The sequence below is a fragment of the Macaca fascicularis genome, chromosome 6 (assembly GCF_037993035.2).
Source record: "Macaca fascicularis isolate 582-1 chromosome 6, T2T-MFA8v1.1".
In the NCBI taxonomy this organism is placed as follows: domain Eukaryota; kingdom Metazoa; phylum Chordata; class Mammalia; order Primates; family Cercopithecidae; genus Macaca; species Macaca fascicularis.
Window position 1 is genome coordinate 79,299,490 of NC_088380.1, and position 11,193 is coordinate 79,310,682.

At 51.4% G+C, this 11,193-nt stretch overlaps 1 protein-coding gene across 7 annotated transcripts; it reads right to left on the minus strand.

Annotated features, from left to right (window-relative positions):
• Window positions 1-1,284: 1,284 nt before the first annotated feature.
• LOC135971312 (uncharacterized) lies at window positions 1,285-9,959 on the minus strand. 7 transcript variants are annotated; one of them, XR_012414554.1, is made up of 4 exons: window positions 7,523-8,593; window positions 5,963-6,114; window positions 4,948-5,179; window positions 3,541-3,677 (listed from the first exon to the last, which is right to left on the minus strand). XR_012414554.1 is itself a non-coding variant. In XM_073995141.1 (2 exons), the coding sequence occupies exons 1-2, from the start codon at window positions 8,478-8,480 to the stop codon at window positions 3,639-3,641; spliced, it is 882 nt and encodes a 293-aa protein (XP_073851242.1). In that variant the 5' UTR covers window positions 8,481-8,593; the 3' UTR covers window positions 1,285-3,638. The 7 variants fall into 7 exon arrangements, 2 of the variants coding, with proteins under 2 accessions (XP_073851242.1, XP_065402455.1); XR_012414553.1 differs by having other exon boundaries at window positions 4,948-6,114; XR_012414552.1 differs by having other exon boundaries at window positions 5,963-8,593.
• Window positions 9,960-11,193: the final 1,234 nt, after the last annotated feature.

Here is an 11,193-nt window from a genome sequence, read left to right on the forward strand (position 1 = left end):
GAGGTATTTTCGGTAAGGAAGGTTATAAAGTAAAGAAATTTTATATGAGAAAATACATTGTATGGCAAATTCTTGTCAAAAAAATAAAATAACTTTTTTTTAAAGAAAGAGGTGGGCAACCCCCTTTGGGTTCCCTCCCATTTTATGGGAGTTCTGTTTTCTCTCTATTAAATCTTGCAACCGCGCACTCTTCTGGTCCGTGTTTGTTATGGCTTGAGCTGAGCTTTCGCTTGCCATCCACCACCACTGTTTGCTGCCCTCACAGACCCGCCGCTGACTTCCACCCCTCCAGATCTGGCAGAGTGTCCGCTGCGCTCCTGATCCAGCAAGGTGCCCATTGCCGCCCCTGATTGGGCTAAAGGCTTGCCATTGTTCCTGCATGGCTAAGTGCCCCCGTTCTTCCTAATCAGGCTGAACACTAGTCAATGGGTTCCATGGTTCTCTTCTGTGACCCATGGCTTCTAAGAGAGCTATAACACTCACCGCATGGCCCAAGATTCCATTCCTTGGAATCCGTGAGGCCAAGAATCCCAGGTCAGAGAACAAGCGGCTTGCTGCCATTTTGAGAGCAGCTGCCACCATCTTGGGAGCTCTAAGAAAAAGGACCCCCCCCCCCCCCCCCAGCCTGCTGCCACCGGTAATGTTTTGGCAACCACGAAGGGACCTCCAAAGTGGTGAGTAATATTGAACCACTTTCACTTGCTATCCTGTCCTATCCTTCCTTAGAATTGGAGGACAATACTGGGCACCTGTCAGCCGGTGAGAAACTGTTAGTGTGGCCACCGGACTTAAGACTCAGGTGTGAGGCTGTCTGGGAAAGGGCTTTCTAAAAATCCCAACCTTTCTGGATTGGGAGCGTGGTCTGCCTGGAACCAGCTTCCACTTTCAGTTTTCCTGGGGAAGCTGAGGGTCGACTAGAGGCAGAAAACTGTCACCCTGAATTCCTGGCATTAGCCAGTTGAGATTATGGCACAGCCAGAAGTCTCTACTCAACAATCGCCCATGAGTGTGCCCCTGCCTTTCCTTCTGACCCATACCTCCTGGGTCCTGACCACTAATTTCTTGAAAGTGTGGCCCCAAAATTCTCCTTACCTCTGAATCTACTTCCTCTGATCCCTGCCTCCTAGATACTAATGCTTCAGACTTTCACTTCCTCTCCCAAGTATTAGAACAGGTTGTATCTCCAAAGGGATCTAAGGAAGCTCTAAGCTGCAACCTTAGGCCCCTAGGCTATTGTTATGCCCAGACTGTTTGTTCCCCAAAGAAGACCACCAGAGTCCAGAGTCAAAGCCAAGCGGCAAGGATCTTTACTACAAGTTCGAACTTGGTCCCTCCTTTACACAGTATACAAGAGGGCCCCGAACAATGCGAGCGTTTGCTTTTTATAGCCCGAAAGTTGTAGGGGAACAAAGAAATTCCTGCGCTTTCAGTAACCTTGTACGGCTGTCTCCTTATCGGAGACTTTCCAGGTGGTGTTTGTACTGAGCTCAGGGAGTTTGAGAGATATATGGTGGTGGGATGGGAGGATGGGATGTGTTTGTGCTAGGCTCAGGGAGTTTTGAGCCCGGGGCTGAGGAATGTGCCCAGCTCCTTTCATTCCCCCCTTCTTTTCAGGTATCTTCAGAGCCAATCTTGGGTCTTATAAGTCTGATTCTGTTTCAGCGTTTACAGGTTGGTATTGGGCTCTGAGGACCATGAGTTGTACGGTGTCAAATCTCTCCCTAATAAATTGTAAAATTCTGTTAACAACACAAGGTCCTACGGTAAGCAGAAATAGTAGACTTAGCAGGGGTCCAAGGAAGGGGGCTAACAGAGAAAACATAGAGGAATTCCACCATTGGTCTGCAGCTGAAGCAAACTGCCGTGTTTTTACTTCAGTGCTTAACTTGCGTAACTGTTGGACCCGGTCCTCTACAAGTCCTGATTCATTTATGTAGAAACAACAGTCTTCTTTTAGAAATATACATGTACCACCTTTTTCTGCAGTGAGTAGGTCTAGGGCCCTCCGGTTTTGCAAGGTTACCTGAGCTAGGGACGTGAGCTGCCGCTGAAGGGAGGCAAGGGACTCAGCCGACTCTTCCATAGCAACGGCAAATTGTTGGTATAACCTGTTACTTTCTATGAGGGTGTGACCTAGGGCTCCCCCCGCCAGTCCGGCCGCAATGAAGGATGCGGTGAGGGAGATTCCTGCAATGAGGGGGAGAAATATGGCTCATGCAGGTCTTGGTCTAGGGTCTGGGTGAATAATAGCACTAGTCCAGTTACCGGTATACCCTAAGAACTCGCCAGCAGTTAGTAGAGTCAACCGGGGAACTAATGTGACAGGGAGACATAGTAGGTTATTAACAGAAGGACTAGGTAGGTTCTTAGATAAGGTTCCATTACACCAGAAGAATATGCCTGATGGAGCTCTTAAGGTAATATTAGGGGGCGTTGCAGTGATGCTGCAGAGGCTGGAATTGGTTCCTGAGAAACAGTAGGGAAACTTCTCCTGACTGGGGTTTAGGTATAGGGGCACGTTCAGGATAGGAGCATACGAGTGGTTTCGGAGGTTGTTAGCTTGGGCAAAGGTAGAGGGTCCCCATGGCAGAGGGACAGCTGTTAGCGGTGGACGCCCTAGAGTGGCGCACAGGAAGCAGCCAGACAGGCTATGAAGTCCTGTAAGGTTAGCAAGTTCTAGTCCTTCTTGTAATAACTTTAACCAGGAGAAAGGACGTAAGTCTTGTGTTAGTCTGTTTTCCTGTCGTTGGATATTCCCGTGGACCAGGGGCAGTACTTGCACTAGGCCTCGCCACAGATAGAGGTGACTGCTAGGCCATGTGGAGGAGGGGGAGTAGTATACAGCCCCATGTTGAGGTGTGGTCCAGCGGGAGTTCCAGGGGTCTCTAACTATCCATGTATATGGAAAGTCTTTATCCCGTCTACGATAGAAGGGCCATTTAGGGTCTAACTGTTTTCTCTCTCCCCAATAACGGGGCCTGTGGATGTTACAATAGTTATAAGGACAGCCAGCATTTTGGTGCCACCAATAGTGTTTACAATTGTATTTAGTCTGATCAAACTCAAAGCATATTATTGGTGTCATAGGTTTGGCTATTTGAAAACCGGTAAAATTTAGTAGAATTGGGCTGTTGCACCCTGAGGAAGGGCAATCAGCACTGGCCAATAATTTTCCGGGCTTATGAGGTTGCCCAGGGTGGGTTCGGTTTTCATAAAGCCAGAATCTCCAGACAAAGGGATTATGAGCTGGTTTTGTGATTTCTCCAGCGGCCACTAGGGCGACTAACATTAGGGTTAGACTATCTAACTGCATGTTTGCAGTGAGCTATGTTGTCGGCGCAGGGTGAGTTTTAAGGGGTTGTTCTTAGCTCTGTCCACAGTCCACGTGTCCGGTGCTTCAGCCGCCGCCGTGATTGGTCCCAGAAGATCAGAGGTTGGGTCCACTGGCTTGACGTGGGTGTAGTGGATCCACGATGCGATGCCTTCTATCTTCAGGGCGGTGGGTGTGGTTAGGAGTACCTGGAGTGGTCCTTTCCACCTGGGTTCTAGGGTCTCTTGTCGGTGTCGCTTGACCAGGACCCAGTCTCCCGGCTGGTACGGATGGGGTGTCGGCGGGGGACCGGTCTCATATAGTTCTTTCAGCTTGGGCCAGATTTCTTGATGAATTTTCTGCAAGGCTTGTAGGGAAAACAAGAGTTCAGAGACATTTTCTGTTTCGGACTTGAGCAGATCATCTTTTAGGCCGGGAACTAAGGGTGGGGGTCTGCCATACATAATTTCATAAGGAGTAAGGCCTAGTCTGTAAGGGGTGTTACGGGCCCGGAACAGAGCGTAGGGGAGAAGGACCACCCAATTAGCGCCAGTCTCCATAGTCAATTTAGTTAAGGTCTCTTTTAAGGTCCGATTCATTCTCTCTACCTGTCCTGAACTCTGGGGCCTGTAAGCGCAATGTAGTTTCCAATTTGCCCCAAGGATGGAAGCCAAATCCTGACTTACCTTAGCGACGAAGGCCGGCCCATTATCTGACCCTATCTGGACGGGGAAGCCATACCTGGGGAGGATATCTTCCAGGATTTTCTTTGCTACAACCTGAGCAGTCTCTTTCTTGGTGGGGAATGCTTCAGTCCACCCTGAAAAAGTGTCTACAAAGACAAGTAAGTACCGATACCCGTATTTTCCTGGCTTTATCTCAGTAAAATCTACTTCCCAGTAGATACCGGGCCTGGTTCCCCTGAGCCTTGTTCCCGTTGCAGCCTGGGATTGGGGGTAGGCGTTGTTAAGCTGGCAGACTTTGCAACTTGTCACGATGTTGCTGGCCATCTCGGCTGTATGTCTGAATTTGAGCTTAGAGCGTCTGATCAGGTCTATCATCCGCCGAGCACCCAGGTGGGTGGTTCGGTGGATGTGTTCTAACACTTGTTGTCCTAATTTTTCTGGTAGGATGGTTTGGTCATTAGTATCAGTCCACCACCCATTCTGGATCTGTTTCAGGGGAAGCTTGTCAATCCACTGGAGATCTTGTTCTGAATAATCAGGGAAATATGGCAAGTCCCGGGGGCCCGGGTCAGGGAGCTGGAGTGCAAGGAGTTGGCTGGGAGCCTTCGCCACCTTTCTTGCAGTTTGGTCCGCTAGAAAGTTGCCTTGAGCAGTTGTAGTAGTTAGTTTCTGATGCCCTGGGCAATGCACAATGGCTAACTTTTCTGGCCTCCATAGGGCTGTTAGCAGGGCTAGGATTTCTTGCTTGTTTTTTATTTCTTTTCCTTCAGCCGTTAGTAACCCCCGCTCCCTGTAAATGGCCCCATGTATATGCGCTGTTGCAAAAGCATATCGGCTGTCTGTATATACCGTCAGCTTTTTCCCCGCCCCTAAGGTAAGAGCTTGGGTGAGTGCTATTAATTCGGCCTTCTGGGCCGATGTCCCCGGGGGCAGGGGTTCCGCCCAGATTACCTTAGTCTCTGAAGTCACTGCCGCTCCAGCGTACCTCTGGCCCTGATGCATGAAGCTGCTCCCATCAGTGAACCAGACGAGGTCGGCGTCAGGAAGTGGGCGATCCTGCAGGTCTTCTCGAACTCCGTGCACCTGAGCTAGTATCTCGGTGCAGTCATGGAGTGGGGCGTCCAGGTCCGGGTTGGGCAGCAGCGAGGCAGGGTTTAAGGTCGTTGGGGGCAGGAAAGTTATCCTGAGAGGATTTAGTAGTAATCCTTGGTAGTGGGTGAGTCGGGCGTTACTCATCCATCGATTGGGTGGCTGTTTGAGTACACCTTCGATGGCATGTGGGGTAACGACCCGCAATTCTTGCCCCATGACAAGCTTATCAGCATCCTGCACCATCAGAGCCGTGGCTGCAATCATTCGGAGACAAGGGGCCACCCGGCAGCCACTGGGTCTAACTTCTTTGACAGGTAGGCAACTGGCCTCCGCCAGGGGCCTAAGTTTTGAGTTATTACTGCCTTAGCGATACCTTTATTTTCATCTATGTATAAGTGGAAGGGCTTGGTAACATCAGGTAGTCCCAGTGCAGGCGCGGAGAGTAGGGCAGTTTTAATCTGTTGGAAAGCCGACTCGGCTTCGTCTGTCCACTTAAATGGCTGCTGCCCCCGTGTTGCCTGATATAGGGGTTTAGCCAGTTCTGCGAACCCAAGTATCCATAGTCTGCAAAACCCCGCTGACCCCAGGAATTCCCTCACTTGTCGGGTGGATTGCGGCCTGGGGATCTGCAGAACAGTTTGTTTTCGGGCGTCTGTTAACCAGCGCTGCCCTTCTTTAAGCAGGTATCCTAGGTATGTTACCTCTGATTTACAGATTTGAGCTTTCTTTGCTGAGGCTCGGTATCCTAGATTTCCCAGAGCTTGTAAGAGACCTTTGGTCCCTTGGATGCAAGCTTCTTGGGTCTCAGCAGCAATCAGGAGGTCATCAACATACTGTAGTAAGGTTATTTCAGGGTGTTTGCGTCGGTACTCACCCAGGTCTTCATGGAGGGCCTCATCGAACAGGGTAGGAGAGTTTTTGAATCCTTGCGGCAGTCTGGTCCATGTCAGTTGGCCACTTATGCCTCTATCAGGGTCATTCCACTCGAAGGCGAAGAGCTTTTGGCTCTGAGGGGCTAAAGGCAAACTGAAGAAAGCATCTTTTAAATCTAAAACAGTGTACCATTGATGTTTAGGGTTTAGGGTGCTTAGGAGGGTATATGGGTTAGGCACAGTTGGGTGTATGTCCACAACTCTTTTATTGATTTCTCTTAAGTCTTGTACAGGTCTGTATTCTCCACTATTAGGTTTTCGTACCGGCAACAATGGAGTATTCCAGGGTGAGTGACATGAGCAGAGGATTCCTTGGTCAAGGAGCCGGCGGATATGCGGGGCAATTCCTTTCTTGGCCTCTAGGGGCATCGGGTATTGGCGTACCCGCACGGGGTCTGCCCCAGGTTTAAGTTCAACAAATAAAGCAGGACGGTGTTTTGCTAGTCCTAAGCTCCCCGTTTCCGCCCAAGCTTCTGGATATTGCTGGAGCCAGGTTGCTATGTCCTGGTCAGGGGCCGGTTGCTCCTGGTGGAGCCGGTACTCATCTTCTAGGGTTATAGTTAGGACGGACACGGGTTGATTGTGGGAGTTGGTCACGATGGGCCCCTCAGGGAGGAAATGGATCTGTGCTCCCATTTTAGTTAGCAGGTCTCTCCCTAATAGGGGACAGGGGCTCTCAGGGATAACCAGGAAAGAATGGGTTACATTCTTGGCTCCGAGGTTTACTGTTCTTTGTGTTGTCCATGGGTATTTCTTAACTCCTGTGGCCCCTTGTACCCACGAGGACTTGGAGGATAATTTTCCATTAGTTTTAACTAAGACTGAGTGCTGTGCTCCCGTATCGACCAAGAACTGGACTGGGGACCCCTCCACTTGCAAAGTTACCCTAGGTTCGGGGAGGGGATCCGAACCCCGTCTTCCCTAGTCTTCATTTTGAGTGACTAGTACGGGTGTAGACCTAGGGGGTCCCTGTCCTCGTTGTTTCTTTTTGGGGCAGTCTCTTACCCAGTGGCCAGCCTCCTTGCAGTAGGCACATTGGTCTTTTTTCAGATTATCATGCCTGGGGGGCCGCCTGGGTTGGGTGTACTCTGGCTGTAGATGCTCTTTCTGTACTACTGCTGCCAGGACCTTGGTCATTTTTTCAGTGGCCTTAAATTGCCTTTCTTCTGGAGTATCTCTGTTATTGTAAACCCGTTGGGCTATCTGAAGGAGGTCCTGAATCCGCTTTCCTTCCAAGTCTTCTAATTTCTGGAGTTTTCTTTTAATATCTGGGGCTGCCTGATTTACGAATGACATTACAATAGCTGCCTGACTTCCTGGAGCCTCTGGATCTATGGGGGTGTACTGTCTAAAAGCTTCCATTAATCTTTCTAAGTAGGTGGCTGGGCTCTCTGTCTTTTCTTGCAGAATAGAATATACTTTAGCCAAATTAGTGGGCTTGCGAGCAGCTGCCCGGAGACCTGCCATTAGAGTCTGGCGATAAAGGCGTAGCCGTCCCCTACCTTCTGCCGTATTGTAGTCCCATGCCGGCCTGGTCAGAGGAAAGGTCGCGTTTATGAGGTCGGGGTTGGCAGTCGGTTGACCGTCGTCCCCCGGGACCAGCTTTCTAGCTTCTACCTGTATTCTCTCTCGCTCTTCCGTGGTAAACAAGATTCGGAGGAGCTGCTGACAATCGTCCCAAGTGGGCTGGTGGGTGAACATGACACTATCCAGTAAAGACAGTAAATCTTTGGGGTTGTCTGAAAACCGAGCACTCTGAGTTTTCCAGTTATACAGATCACTGGTGGAGAATGGCCAGTACTGGAGCCTGGGGATTCCTGTGTCATCTGGGGGTCCTATTTCCCGGAGGGGTAAAGCCACCGTGGAGTCAGGTGGCTGGGGGGGGCTAGTCCGCAAAGTGCGCCCTCGCGTCCGCCCCGCCGGCCCCTCAAAGTTACTTTCTCTTTCAGCAGGCCCGTGAGTGGCGGCCGCCTCCTCTCCGCCTGCTCTCTCCCGCGACTCAGCCCGAGGGGCCGGAACCTGGGGCCCGGAGGGGTACGGAGGGGGTTCTGTGAACAGTGGGTCCCCGCTATCAGGTAGAACAGGATGGGAGGGGGCAGTTGGTTGCTTGGTTTTTAGTGGTCGAGCAACCAGTGCCTTAGAGGGTTCAGAGGCTAATTGGAAAGGGGACAGCCAAGGAGGCGGGTTTTCAACAAGGTCCTGCCATATGAGGATGTATGGGATTTGGTCTAAGTGGCCCGCATGTCCAGGTAGGAAAATCTTGGATTTTACCCTAGTGATGACAGCAAGTCGGAAGGTCCCTTCGGGTGGCCACCCCACATCAAAGGCAGGCCACTCGGAGCGACACAGAGTAATTAGCTTTCCTTTCCTGATTTCCATACCAAGATCATGGCCCCTTGCTCTAACTTCTTTGAAATTATTTGTAAGGAGAGATAGAGGAGTACTCTGGGTATTGCCCATCCTGTAACGATTTGTAGTCCTTTCCTGTAAAGGAATGTGGGTTAGAATCCCAATAGAGGAAATCTGATCTGACTTATTACTGATAGCTAGCCGGGAGTGCGGCGCCGGAAGCCGGGAGCCGGGGGACCGGGGCCGGAAGTGTGGCGCCGGAAGCCGGGGAGCCCCGGGACCGGGGCCGGAAGTGTGGCACCGGAAGCCGGGAGCCCGGGGACCGGGGCCGGAAGTGTGGCGCCGGAAGCCGGGAGCCCGGGGACCGGGCCGGAAGTGTGGCGCCGGAAGCCGGGGAGCCCGGGGACCGGGCCGGAAGTGTGGCGCCGGAAGCCGGGAGCCCGGGGCCGGGAGCGCGCGCCGGAAGCCGGGAGCCCGGGGACCGGGGTGCGAGCGCGCGCCGGAAGCCGGGAGCCCGGGGACCGGGGCCGCGAGCGCGCGCCGGAAGCCGGGAGCCCGGGGACCGGGGCCGCGAGCGTGCGCCGGAAGCCGGGAGCCCGGGGACCGGGGCAATTCAGACAGCAGGCGCGCACCCGGGGACCGGGGCAATTCAGACAGCAGGCGCGCACCCGGGGACCGGGGCAATTCAGACAGCAGGCGCGCACCCGGGGACCGGGGCAATTCAGACAGCAGGCGCGCACCCGGGGACCGGGGCAATTCAGACAGCAGGCGCGCACCCGGGGACCGGGGCAATTCAGACAGCAGGCGCGCACCCGGGGACCGGGGCAATTCAGACAGCAGGCGCGCACCCGGGGACCGGGGCAATTCAGACAGCAGGCGCGCACCCGGGGACCGGGGCAATTCAGACAGCAGGCGCGCACCCGGGGACCGGGGCAATTCAGACTGTTGCCCGGATCGCGAACCCGCTCCGGCAACTCAGATCGCAATTTAAATCAGAAGAGAGCCAGGGGACGTCTCCCACCGGTCTCCACTGGCTGTCCTATAGCGCGTCCGCCAGGACTGTGCCAGCCTCAGTTTCAGACCTCGCGAGTCAGAGATTCAGATTCAGAACAGACACACAGACACAGACAGACAAACGGAGACGAGCCAGCTCACCTATCAGTAGATCGATCCTAGCAGATCCGTTGACCAGGGGTCTGGTGGGCTTGGGGAATCCCGGACGAGCCCCCAGATGTTATGCCCAGACTGTTTGTTCCCCAAAGAAGACCACCAGAGTCCAGAGTCAAAGCCAAGCGGCAAGGATCTTTACTACAAGTTCGAACTTGGTCCCTCCTTTACACAGTATACAAGAGGGCCCCGAACAATGCGAGCGTTTGCTTTTTATAGCCCGAAAGTTGTAGGGGAACAAAGAAATTCCTGCGCTTTCAGTAACCTTGTACGGCTGTCTCCTTATCGGAGACTTTCCAGGTGGTGTTTGTACTGAGCTCAGGGAGTTTGAGAGATATATGGTGGTGGGATGGGAGGATGGGATGTGTTTGTGCTAGGCTCAGGGAGTTTTGAGCCCGGGGCTGAGGAATGTGCCCAGCTCCTTTCATTATGAACCCAGGGAGTCTTGTCCCTGGTGTCCCACCCAATTTAGGCATACAGCTTTCGACATGGTCAGTTATGTGGGACCCGTTCCCCACCACCCTTGCCAGGGCCTTAGAACTGATAACCCAGTACTGTAACAACTGGAACTGGGTCTACAACAACGTAATAGATCAGGATGAAAGCAAATTGAATAAATAAAAGGGAGGCACATATTCCTATAGTGGCAAATGGGGGCAACGAGTGAACATCCTTCCACTGTGTTTCCAAAAATCCATCTACAAAGACAGAAAGAAGAAAGAGAGAAAGAGAAAGATAGAAGTAGTAAAGAAAAAACAGTGTACCCTATTTCTTTAAAAGCCAGGGTAAATTCAAAACCTGTAATTGATAACTGAAGGTTTTCTCCGTGACCTTATAACACTCCAATACCACTTTGTTGTCAGTGTAAATAAGGGCGTAATCCGAAAGCACTGAGGCCACTGACAACCAGTAGCCTTCCTATCAAAAATCCTTAACTCAGGAACCCGTGGGTGGCCCAAATGCATTCAATCTGTAGTGGCAACTACTTTGCTAACAGAAGAAACTAGAAAATTAGCCTTTAGAGGAAACCTCATTGTGAGCACATCAGAACTATCCTAAGTCAAAAAAGCAAAAAGGTAGCTTACTAACTTAAAAATCTTAAAGTATGAGGCTGTTCTGTTTGACAAAGATAATTTAACATTAACCACTGAAAATTCCCTTAACCCAGCAGACTTCCTAACAGGGAATTTAAATCTTAATTACCATACAAAGGTCCAACCAGACCTAGGAGGAACTCCCTTCAGGACAGGACAATAGACCTTCCTCCCAGGTGATTGAGAAAAAACACAATGGGTATTCAATAATTGAGGGAAACTTGTAGAAGCAGAGTTAAGAAAATTGCCTAATAATTGGTCTGCTCAAAGTTCGAGCTGTTTGCACTTAGCCAAGCCTTAAAGTACTTACAGAATCAAAAAACTCTATCTCAATCCTGACTCAAAAGGTTACCCACACCCTCTCTGAAATGAATTTGCATAAGAACTGTTGTTTGTAGGAACGCATCTGGATGGGGCAACTGGGTTACTGTGAAATACTCAGAAACCCAGCCCAGCTCTAGAACTCACCCCTGAGTGCAAAGGCAATGTCGAGCACGCTAGTAAAGGACCACTAGAATCCAGCAGCCTAGACCCCTTTCTTTGTGGTTAAGAAAGGTGGGAAA

Excerpts from the sequence above, each read along its gene's own strand:
- LOC135971312 (XM_065546383.2), bottom strand. The coding sequence starts at position 8,480 with ATGGGCAATACCCAGAGTACTCCTCTATCTCTCCTTACAAATAATTTC. Across the intron at positions 3,678-7,522 it reads GGACTACAATACGGCAGAAG|CCTTGCAGAAAATTCATCAA; the intron begins GTAGGGGACGGC and ends TTTCCCTACAAG.